Raw genomic sequence first — 24,390 nt, 5'->3', positions numbered from 1 at the left:
AAGAACCGATTGTCACTCTGTCAGAGCTACAGCATTCCTCTGTGGAGAGAGGAAAACCTTCCAGAAGAACCACCATCTCTTCAGCAAACCCAGGCCCATACATTAGAGTTGCCAGACTCCTTAATAAAAACTAGAGATGTGCAGGCTCTGATTTACAAGCAGGATCTTATTGGCTATCAACTGTCAACAACTGTCATGTGATTAGGGATAGCCAATAAGATCCTGCTTTGAAATCAGAGTAAATCAGAACCTGCACATCTCTAATAAAAACCACATGGCAGTCCACCTGGAGTTTGCCAAAATTCACCTAACGGACTCTCAGACCCTGAGAAACAAAATTTATATTCAAAAAGACTTGAAGCTGAAATTGCTGCCAAAGGTGTATCAACAAAATATTGAGCAAAGGTTGTGAATACTTATGTACATGTGATGCCGTAGTTTTTTTTTATTTTGAATACATTTGCAAAAAAACTAAAAAAAAAATTTCCGCGTTGTCATTATGGGGTATTGTGTGTAGAGCTTTGAGGGAGAGAAAAAAAAGAATGTATTCCATTTTGGAATAAGGCTGTAACATAACAAAATATGAAAAAAGTGAAGCGCTGTGAATATTTTCCAGATGCACTGTACCTACTGGTCAGCATTTAACCACTTGTTACCAATACACATGCAACCTAAAAGCACACTCTCTGTAACCTCACCATGATTAGGTCATCAGAAGTTGGCACAGAATCAAGGATGCGATCTAATTCATCTCCAATCATTTCATCATTCAAGTTTGGGAACAGAACCGATGAATCACCAGACAGTGCTGAAGGGAACAGTCCAACATCAGATATAGGGCGCACACTGGGAGAGACTGAAGACACTGGAATAGGAGATGGCTCTAAGGCTTCATTAGTGACACTTAATGCAGAGAAGGATGCGTGAGGAGTGCTGTAATCGTCAATCTCTGGTAAATCTGAAATATAGCACATGCACAAAACTGATTTGCTGGTGTGGTTTACTTACATTTTCAATACAATGCCATTTTGTATAGAAAAACAAATTCAGTATTTATAAAAGGGTTTTTAAAGAAAAGGAGACAATCTGAGAGATGAGCATTAGGCTTATCCAGCAAACGTTTATGTAATTGCTACTCAGAAAATCCATTGAGGGGAAAAAAAAACAAGGTTAAGATTTACTGACTGAACGGTCGGAATAGTGTTCGCATGTAGGCTACAGGTAATGCACAGATACTGATGACAGCAATTTAACTAATAAGTGCATGCAGGCATATATCTGCCTTTTGGGGGTGATACAGGTTGATTTGCAAAACCAAACTTCTTCTGTAATGAACAAAACCACGTACACCGCAGGTGGGGCAGATGTAACATGTGCAGAAAGAGTTACATTTTGGGTGAGTTATTTTATGCAGGGTAAATACTGGCTGCTTTATTTTTACACTACAATTTAGATTTCAGTTTGAACACACCACACTTAAATCGAACTCTCGCTGCACATGTTACATCTGCCCCACCTGCAGTGCACATGGTTTTGTCCATTAAGGGTCATACCCACGTAGATATGTGTGCTAAGTGATTTTGCAAAGCTATTTAGAGTAGGAGATTTCCCAGTACTCTTTACCTAGAAGGGGCCCATCGCGGGCATCGCATGCACTAAAAAATCGCATGCGATGCGACCGACGCAATGCCCGCGATTTCCCATAGGGAACAATGTTCAATGTCCCAATTGACCTGATTTTCCTGTTCAATGTCTCAATTGACCCGATTTTCCATAGGAAACAATGTTAAATGGCCCACAGAGGCCAAATAGGCACCCTGAAGTGTAAAATGGCCCCCACAATTGTTAACGCCACCCCACGATCAACGTCAACCCGAAGCGTGGCGAGCGCAGCGAGCCCGCGAGGGGCGGCGGTACGCGTCCTACGACCTTTTCATACCCCCACTATCCACGTCGGCGTGGAGCTGAGAATAGAAAGTGTGGCGAGCGCAGTGAGCCACCGAGCCCGAAGCGTGGCGAGCGCAGCGCGCCCCGCGAGGGGACGCGGACACCTTCACAGGTATACGTGTCCCCTCGCGGGCTTCACAGGTGTCCGCGTCCGCTCGCCACACTTTCTATTCTCAACTCCACGCCGACGTGGATAGTGGGGGTATGAAAAGGTCGTAGGATGCGTACCGCTGCGCTCCCCACGCTTCGGGTTGACGTTGATCGTGGGGTGGCGACAATTGTGGGGGCCATTTCACACTTCAGGGTGCCTATTTGGGCTCTGTGGGCCATTTAACATTGTTTCCTATGGAAAATCGGGTCAATTGGGACATTGAACAGGAAAATCGGGTCAATTGGGACATTTAACATTGTTCCCTATGGGAAATCGCGGGCATCGCGTCGGTCGCATCGCATGCGATTTTCGACGCATTTTTTTTTCCCTAACGATGCCCACGATCAAAATCGTGGGCGCCCTTCTAGGTAAAGAGTACCGATTTCCCTGTGCCCAGATCACCCATGGAGAGCACATACACATGCAGTGATTTGTGCAAAGCAATTCTGCTTAAGCAAATTTTTTTTTCAATCACTATCGTTCATTCTGTACACACAGAGCAATCTGCAGTCACTTGGTAAGCAATTTGACTATATTTTGACTGCATGCACTGACTTAACTAGCAAGCGCGTCACCATCCTCGGGGGCATACACACGGAGAGATCTGTGCTTACTTTCTAAGCAATCTAGTCAGATTACTTAGATAAGAGTACAAAATCGCTCCGTGTGTATGCCCCTTAGAGAGTTATTTTGGAAGTCAACCTGAATTAGTCCATTTGTTCCATGCATAGGCATTTATTCAATTGCAGGCTATTACGTTTATTTTTCACCCATGACTTTTTGCCCCAAAAAAGGACAAGAGGGCATAGGTGACAAATAACTAAAAACCAGGAAAAACACCCACCCTAATGCCCATAAATGGGGAAAACATGTGAATTTGCTAAACCACTTGTTTTTTGCCTGTGACAAATGTCTTGGTGAAAAATCGGCACTTTAAATGAACAGGTTGAATGAAATCCAACCTAAAAATTAAGAAAAGTGACGGGGACGGAATGGACTAAAATCGGGCCCAATAGGTATTAAGGTGTGTACACATGGAGCGATCCTTCTAGGCGATTTTGACTACATAGTCAAAATTGCTTAGAAGGTTAGTAAAGATCTCAAGGTTAGACAAATCGCCCTATAAAATCGCTTAGTAAAAAAGAGTTGCCAGGCAAGAATATTTTGACTAGATCGCTGGCTGTCTAGTCAAAATCGCTGGTATTTAGTGCTGAAGGAGATATTCACTAGGCGACCTGCAATGAGTACCAACCAAGTATGTTAATTCCAGTATAGTCAAAATCACCCATAGACAAAATCGCTTAGTCAAAATCGCTGTGGTAGCTAGTCAAATCGCTTAGTCAAAGTCTCTCACTAGCAAAAAAAAAAAATCGCTCCATGTGTACACCCCTTTATTCCTTCCACCACATAGCACAGTAATAGCAACCCAGCAGCTGCACTGATACAAGGACTGACAGTATAACATTATGTGTACTGACATTCAGAGATATCTCACTAAACTGTAACACAAGTGGAAAACACGCAAAGGTGAAATCTTACCTGGCTCTATTTTATCTGCTAAACAATCGGATGTCTGAAAATGAAACATAAATAAATGCTAAATACTGGAATAAATATTATCCTTCTTCACATATACAGGTCGAGTATCCCGTATCCGAATATCCGTTATCCGAATTATTCCGAAATACGGACATTCCAGAAAGTGAAAAAAATTTTTTTTTTTGCTAAAAACTCACTGGGGACATATGTAACAGCATCACTGGGGACATGATATGTAACTGGCACTATATATGTGCAAGACAATGATTGCTTGGCATTCAAATTCAGTGCTGAGATAGTACACACATTTTGTTTCACGTTTTGAAACCTTGTTTTTTGAACAATTAAAATATGTTTGTGTGTATTTTATGTGGTAATAAAATATATTTGTGTGTATATTATGTGTTTATACAGCATAAATGCAAGATACTTCAAAATACATCATTGAAATATTAAAATATTCCGAAATACGGAATAATCCGTTATCCAAAATTCTCCTGGTCCCGAGCATTTTGGATACGGGATACTCAACCTGTATTTAAATATTAAAGCAAATTGGAAAGGATCAATGGATGCCAAATCAGAAAGTATTTGATTGGATAATGGCTCATCAAAACAACAAGTGTTCTGTATAGGCTACACATTATTCCGTTTTTAAACAGGATATGAAGGATAACATGGGATATTATTTCTTGACTGTATTAATGATTCAGAGCAAGCAGCAGCATTCAGGGCAAAGCCCGCCAGCTCACTAATACTGCTTTCACATTGCAGAAATGGGTAATGACACGATATTCTTAAATGGGACTTTAAAACGGGTCTGAGCCTTGAGACCTTTCACATTGCAGGTGAAAACCGTTTTAAAAATCATTTAATACCATTCAAAATTCAACCCGTTTAACCCCCAAGGGACACGTTTCAAGCCATTGAAATAGAGCCATTCACACTGCCTAAAAAACGGCTTTAAAACGTGTAGGACTCTGCTTTTTAACCGTGTTGAAATACCGGTTATCTTTAACCGGTAAATCAACTTTGGCACTTTCACATTGCAGCCTTAAACGTTTTAAAATGGGAAAAAAACGGCAATATACCGTTTTAAAAGTGCAATGTGAAAGGGGTATAAGCTAATAAGTACACTTATTTGTATGCTTCTGAAAAGAAGTGCAAACTAGGGTAACTAGGGGATTGACCTGTGCCAGAGCCCTTAGTTTTAGCAGAAATGCTATTGAGAATTGTTATGAAACTGAATATTAAAGGTTTCATAGCTGAAAATTACTAAAACTGCATATCGTGTAGATATATTGTATACCTGTTTAGTTCAGAGGAGGCAGTATGGGGGTAAATGAATAAAGCAGTGATAAGGATGGAAAAGTGAGCTAGTGGACAAGTTGTCCATGGCAACCAATCAGCTGCTCTGTATAATTTTACAGTATGCAAATAATAAATGTTGCTTCTATACTGATTGGTTGCCATGGGCAACTTTTCCACTGGCTCGCTTCTCCACCCGTATAACTGTTTCTGACATATACCCTTTACATTAAGTAGCAGATTATTCTGCTCACCATCCGCTACAGATACGTAGTACATGTGCACAGGAAAGAATATGAACAGTGACTTCAGAATTTAAAAAGCAATAATTTGCTATAAGTAATTTAAGCTGAATGCTTACTTTATCAGCTGCATCCGTAACAGACACCTGGTTACCAGGCTGTAAGACAAAGATATCATTTAATAGTGACATCATAATAATAATTATTATTATTATTATTATTATGTATCAAATAAAAGAATACAAATACATTTTGCTATGGAAAAAAACAAACCAAATGACACTTACCTGAGCCCGAACGTAAGCCTTTCTAATTTTCAGTCCAAGCTTTATAGCGAGCTCTTGGGTTAAGGTCACCACACTCTCATCCTGTTGAAATATTTATAAAAAAAATTTGTATTAAAATTTAAAGTCTTTTTGATTTCATTTATTTTCTTACAACTGTGCTTAACAAAGACAAAAGTACAGGTAACAGCAGAACAAAAAAATGGCCCTGCTAAAAGAAAATGACAACTCATAACATAGCAAACATAGCTTCTGAAGCCTTCAGGCAGTAGAGTATTCCACAGCACTGGTACTGCCTGTAGTAATAAGTGGTATTAAATCACCTCAGTTTGTCCATATCATTTTAATGAAGTTCTGTGAATAATAATGCATCAAGTTCTTCTACATATGCCCATGTTATAGTCCTATTGCCCAACTAAAGCAGTTTTAGACCTATCAGAAAACTGCTCTGTGTTTGGGTCCTAAACAAATACTGATCCTACTCAACATCAGATTTTGAGTAGTCACTTCTTATTAGGCACTACTGGAGGTTGGAAGAGCACCTGATGTGGTCAATTTACTAAGAGAGGATGTTGCCCATAGCAACCCGTTTCTATTATGTTCCACGACCCCCATAGAGGGAGAATAGGTGGCTCACTTAGCGAGCCGCCGTGCCCGCAGCGTGGCGAGTGCAGTGAGCCCGCAAAGGGCTTTTTTGCGCTCGCCATGCTGTCCGACTCCGGGCAGTCGGGATCCCGACATCGGGATAATGACTGTCGGGATAATGACTGTTGGAGTCCCATAACACACCCGCTGAATGCCCGTGTCCAAAAGACTCTTAAGAAAACATTGAAAATACCCACCAAATAGTGAGTAGTTCACCAAAGGGTGTGAAGGACTTGATCAAGAAGTATGGCTTACATTGAGAACCAGCTACAAGGTGATTGCTGGGTACTTGTTTCCTAGCAGGGCACCCAGATTTCCTTCGTAGGCTCAGTAGTTAATTTAGTTAATTTATTCACTGCACCCTGAGTGAAATCGCATCGTTTAGCCCTTTTTAGTGGCATGAGATGTGAGATGAGATCTCAGTAGTTCATATGGTAAAACACCTAAAACAACACCACTCTCCACGTCACCCGAAGCGTGGCGAGCCCCGCGAGGGGCAGCGGAACGCATCCTCTGACCTTTTCATAACCCAACTATCCACGTCGGCGTGGAGTTGATTATATATAGTGTGGCGAGCGCAGTGAGCCACCGAGCCCCGCGAGGAGACACGAAATACATGTAAAGTAATCCGCGTACGCTCGCCACGCTTCGGGCTCGGTGGCTCGCCACACTATATAAAATCATCTCCACGCCGACGTGGATAGTGGGGGTATGAAAAGGTCGGAGGATGCGTTCCGCTGCGCTTGCCACGCTTCGGGGTCACGTGGCGAGTGGTGCTGTTTTAGGTGTTTTACCATATGAACTACTGAGATCTCATCTCATCTCATCTGCGATGCGATTTCACTCAGGGTGCAGTGAATAAATTAACTAAATTAACTACTGAGATCTCATCGCACACATTGCAAGGCACAAAAAGCCATGCGATGCGATGTGCAATGTGATTTCACTACGCAGAATAGCCCACTAAGCAAATAGCTTAGTGGGCGCCCTGCTAGGAAACAAGTACCGATTGCTGTACTAATGTATTAAAACATTTGGATAACAGAACTGCTCTAAAAAATAACATATAGGGTGGGGGCTATCTAATTAGCCCACATAAGCCAGCAGGTGTTGTGGCTTATTGGGAATTTTGCTTTGCATGCCTGAGGCAGGTGACATAACTTCCCAGAGAGCCGCCATGTTTTCAAGCGAAGAAGGGGCCTACAGCAGTTGAAAACATTGTCATTTCATTCCCGATGTTTTATCTGGGGAAAATCGTATACCCCCCATAATGTGGCAAATTGGCATTGTCCTTGTCATATCTGAAACATGTATATTATAAAGAGAAATGCATGACTTGCAGTAAATTCTTAGAGGCATGAGTCACACAGAAATGATAGAGTGGAGTTCTGCCCAGTATTACAAAATGGCCAGAAAATGATTGCTAATTAACTATAATGGAAATAGACCGATTACCCAGGACATTGTTCACAGCACACTGTACTAGGATTTGTTCCAGATTGTAACACTTAAGGCCCCCGTAAACTAACTCTATTTGGTCCGATTTCACCTGTTACCGACGGAACGGGGCGAGAAATCAGCCCAAATCTGATCAGTGCGATGTCCCATCGGGTCCGATGTGTGATCCCGTGCGCATTGGGCATGAGTCAGAGGATAGACCGGCATGCTGGTCCAACCTCAGACCTCCCTTCGGCAGCGGGCTGGGCGGGAAACAGGGGTCGCATACGTTCCATCGCAAGTTAAAGGACCGCATGTGACCCCAATGCCCACGAAGGTCCTGGGCGGCTCGCGGGTGATCGGTTGGGCATACACTGCTGCGAGTAGTGTATGCCCAGTTTTACACTCATACATGCCACCCTGCATTAAATCCGCCTATATCCACCAGAAAGATTACAGCTGTCTGCACCTCTACAAAGGAAATAAAAGGAATACAGATGTGAAAATGGATACAACTCCATTTAGATATGCAATGGCATTACAAGGCATATAACATGGGGGGGTGTATTGAAATGTCTACAGTATCTAGGTCAGTGGTTCCAAAATGGTGTGTCTTGGCACTGAAGCACTTGCAGGGGTGCTCTGGGTGGTAGAGAACCAATCAAAATAATTTATGGTCAATGATAATAGGTAACACCAGTGCTTGTGACTTCCAATCACAAAACAAATGGGAACAAACAGGAGTCCTGTCCCTCACCACATAACTAAGGATGACACAGAAACACAATTTACTTAATTTACTATTTTTTCCTAATTTTCTTAATATGAAACTTTTGGTCTAGGGGTGCCACGCCAAATTTCCAATAATCTAGGGTGACGTGACTTGTAAACGTTTGGGAACCTCTGGTCTAGGTATACAGTCAATAGGTCAACAATAGGTCGACATGGAAACGGTTGCCGCATTAATAGGTTGACATGGACCCCCAATTAGTGTAGTGCTTCCTTTGCCATGCTTCAGACCTCCCCCCCACCCCTCTTTTATATGACTTGCAATTCCATTGCTTATATAAATGGAGTGGTCTCCCTTAGAAACATAGAATTTGACGGCAGATAAGAACCACTTGGCCCATCTAGTCTGCCCCTTTTTTTAAACATGTTACCTCAAACCATATTTGATCCTTATTTTTTTTGTAAGGATATCAATATGCTTATCCCAAGCATGTTTAAATTGCACTACTGTATTTGCGTCTACCACCTCTGATGGTAGGCTATTCCACTTATCTACTACTCTTTCTGTGAAAAAATTCTTCCTTACATTTCCCCTGAATCTTCCTCCCTCTAGTTTCAGTGCATGTCCTCGTGTTCTGTTGCTCCTCTTCCTGTGAAAAATGTCTCCCAGCTGTACCTTGTTAAAACCCTTAATATATTTGAAAGTTTCTATCATGTCCCCCCTTTCCCTTCTCTGCTCTAAAGTATACATATTAAGATCTTTTAGTCTTTCCTGGTACATTTTGTGATGTAGGCCATGCACCATTTTAGTTGCTCTTCTTTGTACAGTATCTAATGTATTTATATCCTTCTGGAGATATGGCCTCCAGAACTGAACACAATACTCTAGGTGAGGTCGTACCAATGACCTATACAGTGGCATTATTACTTCTTTCTTTCTACTGCTGATACCTCTCCCTATGCAACCAAGCATCTGACTTGCCTTCTTCATTGCTTTGTTACATTGCCTACCTGCTTTTAAGTCCCCTGAAATAGTGACACCTAGATCCCTCTCTTCCTCAGTAGTTTCCATTATAGTGCCATTTATACTACATTTAGTCTTTGGATTTCTGAGACCCAAGTGCATGATTTTGCATTTTTTGGCATTAAACTGTAGTTGCCATTCTCTTGACCATTTCTCTAATCTACCTAGATCCTCAATCATTTGTTTTACCCCTCCTGGTGTGTCTACCCTGTTGCATATTTTACCCTCAATTTCATTTGCAATATCACCAATAAAGATATCAAAAAGCACCGGTCCAAGTACAGATCCCTGGGGTACTCCACTTGTAACCTTTCCCTCCTTTGACTGTACTCCATTTACTACAACTCTCTGTTTTCTGTCCTGCAACCACACTCTTATCCATTCAACAATCTTAGAATCCAATCCCGAGCTTTCAAGTTTATTTAACAGTCTGCGATGTGGGACAGTGTCAAAAGCTTTACTAAAGTCTAGATAAGCTACATCTACAGCTCCACCTTGATCTATTACTTTAGTCACCCAGTCAAAAAAGTAAATAAGATTTGTTTGACATGATCTTCCCTCAGTAAACCCATGCTGTTTTGGATCCTGTAAATTGCTGGTTTTGAGATATTCTACAACTCTTTGTTTTAAGAGTGTTTCCATCAATTTCCCTACTACTGATGTAAGGCTCACTGGTTGATAGTTGCTTACCTCTTCCTTGCTTCCACTTTTGTGCAGTGGGACTACATTCGCTGTTTTCCAGTCCTCTGGGATTACTCCAGTAGCTAGTGACTAGTTGAATAATTCTGTTATTGGTTTTACCAGCTCCCCTTTAAGCTCTTTTAGTATCCTTGGATGTATCCCATCTGGCCCCATTGATTTATCCACTTTCAGTTTTGAGAGTTCTGTGAGGACTTTCTCCTCTGTAAATGTGCTTGTCTCTCCCTCAGTTTTCTGACTATACTTGCAACTTAACTATGGCCCCTTCCCCTCTTTCAGCAGTGAATACTGAGCAGAAATAATTATTAATATTATCTGCTATTACATTGTCCCTCTCAAGAAAACTTCCACTCTCAGTCTTCAGTCTAATTATTGCACTTTTTGTTTTTCTCCTTTCACTTATATACCTAAAAAAAGTTTTCCCCCCTTAACCCACTGACTGGGCCATTTTCTCTTTAACCTGTGCTTTTGCACATCTGATTACCTTCTTAGCCTCCTTCTGTCTAACAAGATACACCTCTTTGTCCTCATTCTTCTGCGTCTGCTTAAATTTCTTAAAGGCCAACTTTTTTGCTTTCACAATACTTGCTACTTCTTTTGCAAACCACAATGGCTTTCTTTTTCTTGTGTTTTTCCTAACTCTTTTGACACAAAGTTCTATTGCTTTTAGAATTGCACTTTTAAATTTTTCCCACTTATCCTGCACTCCTTCCAAGTTCTTCCACTCTGCCAAAGAATCCCTTACAGAGTTTCCCATCTCTACAAAATCAGCCTTCCTAAAATCTAACACCTTTGTTTTTGTATGCGATAAGTAAGTCTCTGTCTTTATTTTGAACCATACTGCTTGATGGCCACTGGATCCCAGATTTTCACCCACATTTATGTCAGATATTCTGTCACCATTTGTAAGTATTAAGTCTAATATTGCGTCCTTACGAGTGGGCTCCCTCACCAATTGCTGGAGGGATGCTCCTTGCAAGGAATTCAGCATGTCCCTACTTCTGGTGGAACTTGCAACAGGCAGCTCCCAGTTTACATCAGGTAGATTAAAGTCTCCCATGATTATCACCTCTCCTTTTAATGCCATTTTATTGATGTCCTGCAATAGGCTCTTGTTTAGTTCCTCTTCCTGACCTGGTGGTCTGTAGATCACCCCTATACGAAGAATCGCCTTCTCCCGTGTTTCTATGGTCACCCAAAGGGCCTCCGTTTTTTCTTCAATACTTTGTATTAAGGTAGTCTTTATATTTTTTTTCACATATATTGCAACCCCTCCTCCAATTTTTCCCATTCTGTCCTTCCTAAATAAAGTATATCCTGGTATAGCTATGTCCCAGTCATGATTTTCATTGCACCATGTCTCTGTTATAGCCCCAATATCCAGTTCATCCCTTGTCATTATTGCAATTAGTTCTGGGATTCAGTTTTGATCGGCATTATCTTCTGTTGCAGTGGATAGGCTTCCTGTTCCATTTGCCTGCAGAGACAATACCTCTAGGTTGGGAGAGCAGATTTCTTCATTCTTATTTGGTTCACTGCCCCCTCTGCTAGTTTAAAAAGTTGCTTATGAAGCTTCCAAACTTCTCACTTAATATTCTCGTTCCCCTTGAAGATGGGTGCAGGCCATCACTTTTATATAAGGCTCTAACCATTCCCAATTGTAGCCCACGTGCATGGTATGAAAAAGTCCTACAAATTAAATAAAAAAATGTAAAAAAATCATGTTGACATAGTGTATGTCGACCTTTTGTCTGTGTTCACCTACTGGCTGTCTACTTAGACACTGTAGATCAGGCATGTCCAAAACGTTCCACATTTGACTCAATTGTCATTTGCTCCCATACATTAGCAGATGTTTGGTCCCAACAGACAGATTGGACAGATACATTGTTTGGTGTGTACCCAGCACAACTCAGTGACTGGAATACATTTAAGAACATGAAGGATTTGCCTTATGCTGATCTTACCTTAGGGGCAATGAGAGAGCACCTGGCTATGGCTTCATAAGCTTCCTTGTACCGTTCTAGAACAAATAAGGCCTTGGACTTGCAATACAGCGCCCTCAGGTTTTTGCTATTAATACATAAAGCATCTTCGCAATCTCTTAGAGCTTCTTCATGTAAACCCTACAGATAAGAGACAGCTTATTTTAAAATCATTACAATTTTCAACAAATCCCTCCCAAGATCAAGCAACTGAATTATTGCTTACAGAGTAATGCTGTGTACACACTGATACAACCTGCATAAGATCCAGATAAGATTTTGACTATATAGTCAAAATCTTATCTGGATCTCATGCAGATTGTATGGGTTTTATCCCAAGCGATCCAGATGCGTTCAAGATGCGCGCTCCCATATCTTAACCAGAAAGTCTTGGCTGCCCTGTCTATATAGTGCAGATCTGCACTATATAGTCTAAATTGAATGCAGATAGTGTAAATTGTATGCAGATAGTCTAAATTGTAATCGCATCTGGATCTTATGCTGTGTACACACTAGTACAATCTGCATAAGATCCAGAACTTCTGCTAGGCAAGCTAAAAATCAGAAAAAAGGCCAGGGTTTGAGTGCCCAAAAAGTTTAAGCATGCTAACAAGAACTTCACACTATTTGCAGCACATCATTTTGTACTAGATCTCATCGCATTGCAAAACCTATGAGATGCGATATTGTATACAATAATTGCAACATGTATGGGCACCTTAACACCTGCCAACCATACTAATGGTCATTGCTCGATGAGCAGTCAAATACCTGTGTCCTATGTGCTCTTATTAAAAAGGTATGATCTGGCATCCCTGTCCCCCATGTACTTTTGTTTGTTGTTGAATGTTTTCAAGCAAATATATGAAACAAATACTGCCAAAATAAATAAAACTATTCCACAACCCAAAACACAAATATATAACAATGTAGAAATCTACGGTCAAATGTAATAGGGTGTGAGAATCAGAAAGACAGAGATTTTAGGAGGGGTTTCCCAATTATATAAAGCAGCAATCATTTACACTGGAAAATCAGGTTGATTTTGGCATGTAAAGGATTGCCGCGTGAAAAAAAAAAAAAAAAGGGAATATTGTAATTTTAATAGAAATGAATGTACAATACTTGTTGCGAATTACTTTTAATGACTATATATATATATATATATATATATATATATATATATATATATATATATATATATACACTGTATAACAACTTTAATTGTAAGAATTAGTATTTTACAAAAGAAAAAGGAAAAAGTCTCCCGAAATATTTCACGTTCTTATTCTCACACCCTATTACATTTGCCATCTAGTACATTTCTGAGCACATGGATTTCCATTTTGTACAATAGCCATGTCCAACTGCAATGGCACAGAGGGTTCTATAAAGTATGTAAGACTCTGAGATACAGATTACTTCAAGGAAGGGCCACACATACGTGACTGGAAAAAACGTTACTTTCCTTAGGGATTAACAACTGCACTTGCAATGTAGTATTTCCAAAGCTTCTAGCATTTCATCTTCATAATAAGGGAAACATGTTCCCAGAAGTGCTATATTGACACGCTGAGCAATATGCTGTCCATTTGGTCAGATCGTACCAACATATTGTCTACATCGCTCCATGTGTACCGGCAATATGCACGTGTGACAACGTCTGGTTTGATGTGCTTCACACTAAACCAGAAGATATCGCCAGCGTACTAATGAAGGACAGAACATCCTTCATTAACTTGGTGCAATTGAGTATGAGCAATCCCTGCTGATGGGGATTTATTCTGATCTTGGAACTATACCCTGTTGCTCAAGGGTGTACCCAGCTTAAGCCATGGAGTTCTACAATGTTAAAAAGCCTCCAATAACCTTGTGAATCCCTGATGCTGGTCTTCATGAGCTGTGAGGAAAACATTTGCCAGAAATTAGCACTACTAGGTTCACACACGTGGGAAACCCCACTGATTGCACAATGTACACTGGCCCTTATTCAGATCTGATTGCAGTACAAATTTGTTCTCAAAATGGGAAAAAACATGTGCACTGCAGGTGGGGCTGATGTAACATGTGCAGAGAGATAAATTTGGGTGGGGTTTTTTGAAACTGAAATCTAAATTGCAGTGTAAAAATAATGCAGCCAGTGTTCCATGTTACATACTGGCAAATGCCTCCTTTTTAAACCCCCACTATCCACGGCAGCCCGAAGTGTGGCAAGCGCAGCGAGCCCCGCGAGGGGGCACATTCCGTGTCCTCCCGACCTTTTCATACCGCCACTATCCACCTCGGCGTGGAATTGATTTTATATAGTGTGCGGAGCACAGTGAGCCACCGAGACGAGTGACGAGCAGACACGGATTACATGTAAGGTAATCCACGTCCGCTCGCCACACTATATAAAATCAATACCACGCCAACGTGGATAGTGGAGGTATGAAAAGGTCAGGAGGACGCGCTGACTGACTACGCTGGATCTGACAGGTACGCTTAAGCGGCCGCAGGAACACTACGCTATTTCTGACTGACTACGCTAACTACGCTGGCCGCGGGAACACTACGCTGATTCTGACAGGAACGCTACGCTGACGGCATAACTACCACCGTGAAACTACACAAGTACCCACATTTCTGCTGCGATCAGATCTGAATAAGGGCCTGTATCTGTGGGCCTATGTGAGTTACTCCCTATTTAGCCACATAGCTGAAATACCTGCACACAGGGAAATATGCCTGAAAGTGTACAAGTATCCATACCTATATGGTTTGATTTATTTGCATGTGTGGAATGCATGGGTTGTTGCTGACATTTGGTGAACATTTCATTATAATCGTCCGATTACAAATATATTTACTAAGAAAAATGTTCAATAGTTCGTTATTTTACCTGTTGTATGTGGAGGGTACAATTATTATTATTTAATCTACTAACAGAAATGATGTAACATTCTATTTTTATTGAAATGGCCATGTAAAGTGGTAACAGTTCACCTTATAGGGTAGTTTTATGTTACTTATTAAAGTCAGTAACCCTGCATTTAGGTTCAAAATGTGCACTTAATGAACTCTCTCTAATGTAAATGACACAGAGAAGAAAAGGTCTGATTGGTCGCAGTGTCAGCAAATTAGCTCTAATAATGTTAAATGTGAGGCGTACTTCTGGCAACACGCTGCAGGCAAATTCTGCAGAACTTTCTGTGCAAACACAGCTGGCCAAACATGTAGAGACACTGTAGTTTTTGTTAGAATGCTTAGAATCATAAATGGAAACGGATCGATGAATTTGGAATATTTTTAAATGTTTATTTTTTACAGATCGCCAAAGAATATTCGTCACCGTTCGAATATACGGTGACGAATATTCTTTGATGATCTGTTATTCTGAAAGCCACTAGTGCTGCACATGCAGATGAATGCTGCCATTACCATGTCTAAGTAGCACGCAGCCCGGTTCACATGCAGCCTCTCCAAGGTCTCGCTGGTTACGGCGATTTCCTCACTTGCGGCGTAGTTAGAAATACTGAGTGCTTCCGAGTATTGGCTTATGGAGTCATTCTTCTGTCCTTCTTTGAACAGGTCATTTCCTTCATTGAAAAGGTTTCTAATCAGCTTCTGAACAAAAAGCTGAAGACAAAATAGAAGTTATAGTATAAAAACCATCTACCGTATATACTCGAGTATAAGTCGACCCGAATATAAGCCGAAGCACCTAATTTTACAACAATAAAACTGGGAAAACTTATTGACTCAAGTGGGACCCTCACTCGAGTATAAGCCGAGGGGGGCTTTTTCAGCATAAAAAATGTTCTGAAAAAGTAGGCTTATACTCGAGTATATATGGTATTTAAAAATCCCCACATCAGTTAACATTGTTAATTACTTACTGCATATTCCTTCTGGGACCCAAAGTATGGTAATGAGGACCTGCAAAATAGAAAGTCAATTCATTTAAATAAACTGTACAACTATAAGAGATAAGAGATATGCAGTGAGATGTGAGCTAGGTGCGATTTGAGTCTATACAATGTGTGCTATGTGATTTGGTCTGTACACACAGTGCAATTAGAACCACATGAGATATGAACTACCCCAAATTTTGACTACAATACAACAGTATGTAGTACAATAGCAGGTGATGTAGCACAAAAATACCTGCCTGCACATACTATTTTGCCTTGCAATATTGTCGTGGTAACCTGCATCTCAAAGGCAAATAAACACGGTGTGATTTGAACTACACGCAATGCGATTTGAACAAAAAAGCTATAATGGCACCATAGCACAAGAACATCTTTACAACAAGTTAATGTATACTCTAACACAGCGTTGGCCAAACCACTACTTGAGAGCTACCACCAGTTCATGTTCTCCAGGCCACCTGTGGATCTGTACAATGTGACAGGTAAGAATGATGCATCTGGAGGTGGGGTGTGGCTAAGATCGGCATGGAGTAAGCAGCTGCAAGCTGTTACTCTTCTCCTACCTTGTGTGAATATCCTTTCCCCTGGCAAGCCGAATTAAGCGACCTCTGGCTGGGGGTGTTGGTCTGAGCACAGCAGAGGCCTTGCTGAATGAAGGGTGAGAGAGGGAGTTGGAGGAGTGCAGTCTCTGAGACAACCGGCGAGCTCCAGGTGTATGCAGTGACGTGCAAATAGGTCACATCCGGCTAGCAGCTCCGGCGGTGACGGAGAGACGCCGGGCCGGGAGGTGCGGTGGAAGCAGCGGCTGCAACAGGAGGGCATAATCCGGCGTAGCTCCCCGGCCTCAGGGGCTGATAGGAGGTTCCCTCTACAAGTTCCCGGGCTGGGAGCCCTTGTGGAAGCGGCGGCTGCAAATAAGTGAGAGGGGCACAATCCGGCGCAGCTCCCCGGCTTCAGGGGCTGACGAGAGGCTCCCTTTGCAAGATCCCCTTTGGAGCGGTGGCTGCAATAAGAGAGAGGGGTACAATCCGGCGCAGCTCCCTGACATCAGGGGCTGGCAGGAGGTTCCCTCTGTGAAGAATCCGGGCTGGGAATGCCTGTGGTAGCAGCGGGGCACCAGGAGAGGAAGGGGCACAATTCGGTGCAGTTTCCCGGTTGAAGGGGCTGCCAGGAGGCTACCTATGAACTTTTAAACGGCTGAGAATCTAGGAGGTGCAGGAGGTGGCTGAGCAAGGTTGATAAGGGGTTACCTAAGACACCCTAAAGGTTTACCAGACGCCCTAAAAAATATCTCAGCTGAGGTATAAGTGAGTGACCGGAGGAGAAGCGACATATTGGACTGAGGTGCAGTAAAATATATTGCTTAATTTTTCATTTTTTGGGGGGGGGTCGTTTTCTTTTGCCTCACTTAGAAGGGCTCTGTGTGTATACCTCTACACCTTTTTAGTTGTATATCTCTTGCTAAAAAGACATTGAGCTACGACCAAACCATTCAGAGTTATTTGTGAAAAACACTCAGCATACAATATGGTAAAAGGTGCAGCAGCAGCAGCAGCAGCAGCAGCTGCAGCAAAATTAGAGAAATATACACGCTCTGCACAAACAAAGCAGGGGGATACCAGCTTGTCTACATCAGTGGTGGAAAGTGAGACCTCTAAAACTACTGATACACAGCACTCCACGCAACAAATATTGCAAGCCATCACTGCCTCAGAACAGAAAGTCATGGAAAAAATTGGGCAGGTGCAGGTGGATGTATCACTGCTAAGGCAGGATATGCAGAAAATAAGGGAGAGAGTGACAGAGACAGAACTGCGTATCTCCTCAATAGAGGACACTACATCCCCTATGCAAAGTAAACTATCAGAAATGTCTACTCAGATAAATAAAATGCAAGCTAAAATGGCAGATATTGAAGGTCGATTAAGACGAAATAATCTCCGATTTATCGGAATACCCGAAAAAGCAGAAGGTAGCACTCCAGAAAATTTCATCGAGAACTGGTTAGTTAAGCTGTTTGGAAAAGAAGCATTCACCCCTCAATTTTCTATTGAAAGGGCACACAGGTTGCCGACTCGCCCGCTACCACCTGGTGCTCCCCCCAGAACGATGATAGCAAGGTGTTTAGATCATAAAGATCGGGATGCAGTCCTCCAATTGGCACGCACAAAGGGACCTCTACAAATAGATAGACAAAATGTTCTAGTGTTTCCAGACTACGCCCAAGAAGTGCAGAGAAGTCGCTCACAATTTGTGCAAGTAAAGAAAAGGCTGCGAGATAGAGGCTTCCAATATTCAATGCTGTTCCCGGCCAGATTAAGGGTGGTATATGATAATGCCACTCATTTTTTCACCTCACCGAAAGAAGCTGAGGACTGGCTTGAGAGACAGCCAAAGGAGAAATAAAAAATGTTGCAATATCCTATGCATTCGAGCTGAATGATATATAGGTTATAAAGTAAATGTACTATTTGCTTTTTCTTTCTTGTTTTCGGTGTTGGGGACTGGGGGGGGGAGAACTGAGGGATTGGGTTTTTTTTTTCCCTCTCTCCCTCGATTCTCCCTATGTCTCCCGGGATCCACCATCGGATTGTACTATGTGCCAGGGGTCACTATAAAGTTTATCTTGTTGCTCCACTAGGAAGCTGGTAGCTCACCTGCACACCATTAAGTATTATTTTCAAGGCTTATTTTAGGAGAACCCCAATTTTTATGTATATATACAGTGGGGGTGCTGTTCCTCACAGTCAATGGTATACGTTTTTTACAAAGGAGGAAGAAAGGGACTGCTTGGAGGGGAACGCACTAACAAATTACTATTTTAAGATATAACTTTTATTAGGTTATTTCTAAAAAAATTTCCTGTTTTTCAATGCAGGAACTAGATCAACAGTGAAAAAATAGAGGTAAAATCACATACAAAGACATAAACATTTAATGTGTTATTTTAGAAAAGAAAGAAAAGTAGTGTGTTTAAAATTTACACAGGGGCCAATCCAGAAAATGTTTTTGTTTATGACTTGATCAAATGGGTTGCATAGGTGTTCTATCCCTTTGCTTTAAGTGCGATGCGCAGCAATTGGGGTACACACCACACTAAGACATATGGTTCACTGATCCACAGAAATGATAATAAAGAAATAATTATTGAGTCAGAGAGCTGACTTATGATCTTATATCAGTTATCCTCGTCGTTTTTCAGTGCCATATAAATATGTATTGCCTCCTTATTTTTATGTATATTGGCAGGCAAAAAAAATTTGGCTTATAATGCCACAATGTGAGGTTTATATTTGTTAGGGTCAGGGAAATATTGGTCTTAGAGACCCACTGCTGGGCTCTCTCCAAAATAAGTCCCTTTATGCCCCGCCTCTCTGGGATCACACTATGCAACAATGATATTAATTATAGTTAATCAATTTAACATTTCAATTTAGAGTCAACAAAACATTCTGGTATTGGCCTGTGCCAACACATGTGTTTCACTGTATCAAAACAGCTTTGTCAAGGCCAACCTGTCTGTCCTCACTGACTGCTATTTATTGATGTTCATGTGGCCAATGAGGGACTCGTTTTGTAGTCACATGTTTATTGGTCCTATCCTGGACCATCTTTCTTTTTAGGCAGAACAGAACTTACACCTTTGTCTATAGGTTCTTTCAGGCCATGTGACCGGCGCCCCGCGTCACATGGCCTGCGTCCTGACGTCACGTGACCGGCGTTCCGTGTCACGTGACTGTAGCTCACGTTTTGCGCGATTTGCGCTCAACATCATGTGTCCCCGTCTCGACGCGAGACGGGGACACATGATGTTGAGCGCAAATCGCGCAAAACGTGAGCTACAGTCACGTGACACGGAACGCCGGTCACGTGACGTCAGGACGCAGGCCATGTGACGCGGGGCGCCGGTCACATGGCCTGAAAGAACCTATAGACAAAGGTGTAAGTTCTGTTCTGCCTAAAAAGAAAGATGGTCCAGGATAGGACCAATAAACATGTGACTACAAAACGAGTCCCTCATTGGCCACATGAACATCAATAAATAGCAGTCAGTGAGGACAGACAGGTTGGCCTTGACAAAGCTGTTTTGATACAGTGAAACACATGTGTTGGCACAGGCCAATACCAGAATGTTTTGTTGACTCTAAATTGAAATGTTAAATTGATTAACTATAATTAATATCATTGTTGCATAGTGTGATCCCAGAGAGGCGGGGCATAAAGGGACTTATTTTGGAGAGAGCCCAGCAGTGGGTCTCTAAGACCAATATTTCCCTGACCCTAACAAATATAAACCTCACATTGTGGCATTATAAGCCAAATTTTTTTTGCCTGCCAATATACATAAAAATAAGGAGGCAATACATATTTATATGGCACTGAAAAACGACGAGGATAACTGATATAAGATCATAAGTCAGCTCTCTGACTCAATAATTATTTCTTTATTATCATTTCTGTGGATCAGTGAACCATATGTCTTAGTGTGGTGTGTACCCCAATTGCTGCGCATCGCACTTAAAGCAAAGGGATAGAACACCTATGCAACCCATTTGATCAAGTCATAAACAAAAACATTTTCTGGATTGGCCCCTGTGTAAATTTTAAACACACTACTTTTCTTTCTTTTCTAAAATAACACATTAAATGTTTATGTCTTTGTATGTGATTTTACCTCTATTTTTTCACTGTTGATCTAGTTCCTGCATTGAAAAACAGGAAAAATTTTTAGAAATAACCTAATAAAAGTTATATCTTAAAATAGTAATTTGTTAGTGCGTTCCCCTCCAAGCAGTCCCTTTCTTCCTCCTTTGTAAAAAACGTCACTATAAAGTTGTATGGAGAGGAGATCCTGCTGAAGATAGCATAGGGGTAGATTATATGCCCCTATCTCCTAACCCAAAAGTTTATCCATATATGTTTTTTAATTTTTTTCTATTTTTTTTGTGTTTCGGGTTTATTTTTGTGTATGGTGTATTAAAGGTTGTGTTGGATAGGGGATGTAGGTATACCTTAGGATTTAAAGGTTATACAGGGAGGGTATTGGGAGGGTTTATTATTTTATATTTTCTGTTGGATGTACGGTATCACTATCACAATGAGAAATGGTTAATAAGGCTGTTGAATGGAAGAAAGTATATGCAAAAAATATCTTGGAGAGGGCTGCAAAAAGCACAGATTGGTATAGGTATAGATAATAAATTTTGTGTTGTCAAAGAAGGGTCATTAACCCCTTCCTGACAGAGCCAGTTTTTGCGTTCCTAACAGAGCCCTTTTTTTCAAATCTGACATGTATCACTTAAGTGGGGATAACTTTTTTTTGCTTTTACTTATCCCAGTGATTTTGAGATTGTTTTTTCGTGACACATTGTACTTCAAATTAGTGGTAAATTTGGGTCGATACAGTCTGTGTTTTTTTGTGAAAAATACCAAAATGTCGTAAAAAAATGGAAAATTTAGCAATTTGCAAAATGTTAAATTTTCTGCTTGTGAGACAAATAATCATACCACTCAAAATAGTTAATAACTAACATAGACCATATGTCTACTTTATGTTTCCATCATTATTTCAACTTCCTTTTAATTTTTTTGGACACTAGGAGGCTTACAATATGAATAGCAAATTCTCAAATTTTCAAGAAAATTTCAAACACTGATTTTTTTAGGGACCAGTTCAGTTCTGATGTGACTTTGAGGGACTTGTATGTGAGACACCCCCATAAATGATACCATTTCAAAAACTGCACCCCTCACAGTATTCAAAACAGCATTTTGGAAGTTTGTTAACCCTTTAGGTGTTTCACAGGAATTAAAACAAAGTGTAGGTGAAATTTCAAAATTTCATTTTTTTTGCAGATTTGCAATTTTAATACATTTTTCTAAGGAACACAGTACATTTTACTAGAGAAATGTGACTAAAAATTGATTCCCCCAATTCTTTTGTTTTCATAAATATCCTATATGTGGCCCTAGTGTGCACGTTGACCAAACCACAGGCTTCATAATAGAAGGAGCACCTACTTGATTTTGGAGCCTCCTTTTTATGAGATTATTTTTTAGGCACCATGTAGGTTTCTAGGCACCATAAGATGCTAAAATTTAGGAACCCCCCCCACAAGTGACCCCATTTTGCAAACTACACCCCTCAGGGAATTCATCTAGGGGTATAGTGTACATTTCAAACCCCCAGGGGTTTCACCAATTGTGGTACAACTGGGCAGTGAAAATTAAAAATTACATTTTTTACACAAAAATGCAGTTCTGGCTCAAAATTTTTCATTTTCAGAAGGTATGAAGGAGAAAAAGCACCCCAAAATCTGTGCCCCAATTTCTCCCGAGTACGGCAATGCCTCACATGTGACCAAAAAATACCATTTGGGTGCATGGCAGGACTCAGAAAGGAAGGAGTGATTTTTGGATTTTGCAGCTCAGATTCTGGTGGAATGTTGGTGGGTGCTATGTTGCATTAGCAAGACCCCCCAAGCACCAATACAGTGGAACCCCCCCCACAAGTGACCCCATTTTGCAAACTACACCCCTCAGGGAATTCATCTAGGGGTATAGTGTACATTTCAAACCCCCAGGGGTTTCACCAATTTTGATACAACTGGGCAGTGAAAATGAAAAATTACATTTTTTTACACAAAAATGCAGTTCTGGCTCAAAATTTTTCATTTTCATAAGGTATGAAGGAGAAAAAGCACCCCAAAATCTGTGCCCCAATTTCTCCCGAGTATGGCAATGCCTCATATGTGACCAAAAAATACCAGTTGGGTGCATGGCAGGACTCAGAAGGGAAGGAGTGATTTTTGGTGGTGGAATGTTGGTGGGTGCTATGTCGCATTAGCAAGACCCCCAAAGCACCAATACAGTGGAACCCCCCCACAAGTGACCTCATTTTGCAAACTGCACCCCTCAGGGAATTCATCTAGGGGTATAGTGTACATTTCAAACCCCCAGGGGTTTCACCAATTTTGATACAACTGGGCAGTGAAAATGAAAAATTAAATTTTTTTACACAAAAATGCAGTTCTGGCTCAAAATTTTTCATTTTCAGAAGGTATGAAGGAGAAAAAGCACCCCAAAATCTGTGCCCCAATTTCTCCCGAGTACGGCAATGCCTCACATGTGACCAAAAAATACCATTTGGGTGCATGGCAGGACTCAGAAGGGAAGGAGTGATTTTTGGATTTTGCAGCTCAGATTCTGGTGGAATTTTGGTGGGTGCTATGTCGCATTAGCAAGACCCCCCAAGCACCAATACAGTGGAACCCCCCCACAAGTGACCCCATTTTGCAAACTACACCCCTCAGGGAATTCATCTAGGGGTATAGTGTACATTTCAAACCCCCAGGGGTTTCACCAATTTTGATACAACTGGGCTGTGCAAATGCAAAATTACATTTTTTACACAAAAATGCAGTTCTGGCTCAAAATTTTTCATTTTCACAAGGAATGAAGGAGACAAAGCACCCCAAAATCTGTGCCCCAATTTCTCCCGAGTACGGCAATGCCTCACATGTGACCAAAAAATACCATTTGGGTGCATGGCAGGACTCAGAAAGGAAGGAGTGATTTTTGGATTTTGCAGCTCAGATTCTGGTGGAATGTTGGTGGGTGCTATGTTGCATTAGCAAGACCCCCCAAGCACCAATACAGTGGAACCCCCCCACAAGTGACCCCATTTTGCAAACTACACCCCTCAGGGAATTCATCTAGGGGTATAGTGTACATTTCAAACCCCCAGGGGTTTCACCAATTTTGATACAACTGGGCAGTGAAAATGAAAAATTACATTTTTTTACACAAAAATGCAGTTCTGGCTCAAAATTTTTCATTTTCATAAGGTATGAAGGAGAAAAAGCACCCCAAAATCTGTGCCCCAATTTCTCCCGAGTATGGCAATGCCTCATATGTGACCAAAAAATACCAGTTGGGTTCATGGCAGGACTCAGAAGGGAAGGAGTGATTTTTGGTGGTGGAATGTTGGTGGGTGCTATGTCGCATTAGCAAGACCCCCAAAGCACCAATACAGTGGAACCCCCCCACAAGTGACCCCATTTTGCAAACTACACCCCTCAGGGAATTCATCTAGGGGTATGGTGTACATTTCAAACCCCCAGGGGTTTCACCAATTTTGATACAACTGGGCAGTGAAAATGAAAAATTACATTTTTTTACACAAAAATGCAGTTCTGGCTCAAAATTGTTCAGTTTCAGAAGGTATGAAGGAGAAAAAGCACCCCAAAATCTGTGCCCCAATTTCTCCCGAGTACGGCAATGCCTCACATGTGACCAAAAAATACCATTTGGGTGCATGGCAGGACTCAGAAGGGAAGGAGTGATTTTTGGATTTTGCAGCTCAGATTCTGGTGGAATTTTGGTGGGTGCTATGTCGCATTAGCAAGACCCCCCAAGCACCAATACAGTGGAACCCCCCCACAAGTGACCCCATTTTGCAAACTACACCCCTCAGGGAATTCATC

The 24,390-nt window shown here is 41.3% G+C and overlaps 1 protein-coding gene across 4 annotated transcripts in view; it reads right to left on the bottom strand.

The window, feature by feature from the left end:
* ZC3H7A (zinc finger CCCH-type containing 7A) overlaps positions 1-24,390 on the bottom strand; it is a 98,918-nt gene that overhangs the window by 40,928 nt on the left and 33,600 nt on the right. For 3 of the 4 annotated variants that reach the window (XM_083153331.1, XM_083153332.1, XM_083153333.1), the window contains exons 3-9: positions 15,869-15,908; positions 15,411-15,608; positions 11,973-12,131; positions 5,475-5,555; positions 5,307-5,345; positions 3,638-3,671; positions 699-958 (exon numbers count right to left, since the gene is read on the bottom strand). In XM_083153331.1, coding sequence (XP_083009457.1) covers positions 699-958; positions 3,638-3,671; positions 5,307-5,345; positions 5,475-5,555; positions 11,973-12,131; positions 15,411-15,608; positions 15,869-15,908 — 811 coding nt within the window. The remainder of the gene's footprint in view (positions 1-698; positions 959-3,637; positions 3,672-5,306; positions 5,346-5,474; positions 5,556-11,972; positions 12,132-15,410; positions 15,609-15,868; positions 15,909-24,390) is intronic. The other variant, XM_083153334.1, reaches the window with a different exon arrangement.

This window comes from Crinia signifera, chromosome 7 (assembly GCF_055691185.1).
Source record: "Crinia signifera chromosome 7, ASM5569118v1, whole genome shotgun sequence".
NCBI classification, from domain to species: Eukaryota; Metazoa; Chordata; class Amphibia; order Anura; family Myobatrachidae; genus Crinia; species Crinia signifera.
Note: the sequence above shows the minus strand (reverse complement) of the source record. Positions and strands in the feature narration are given on the sequence as shown.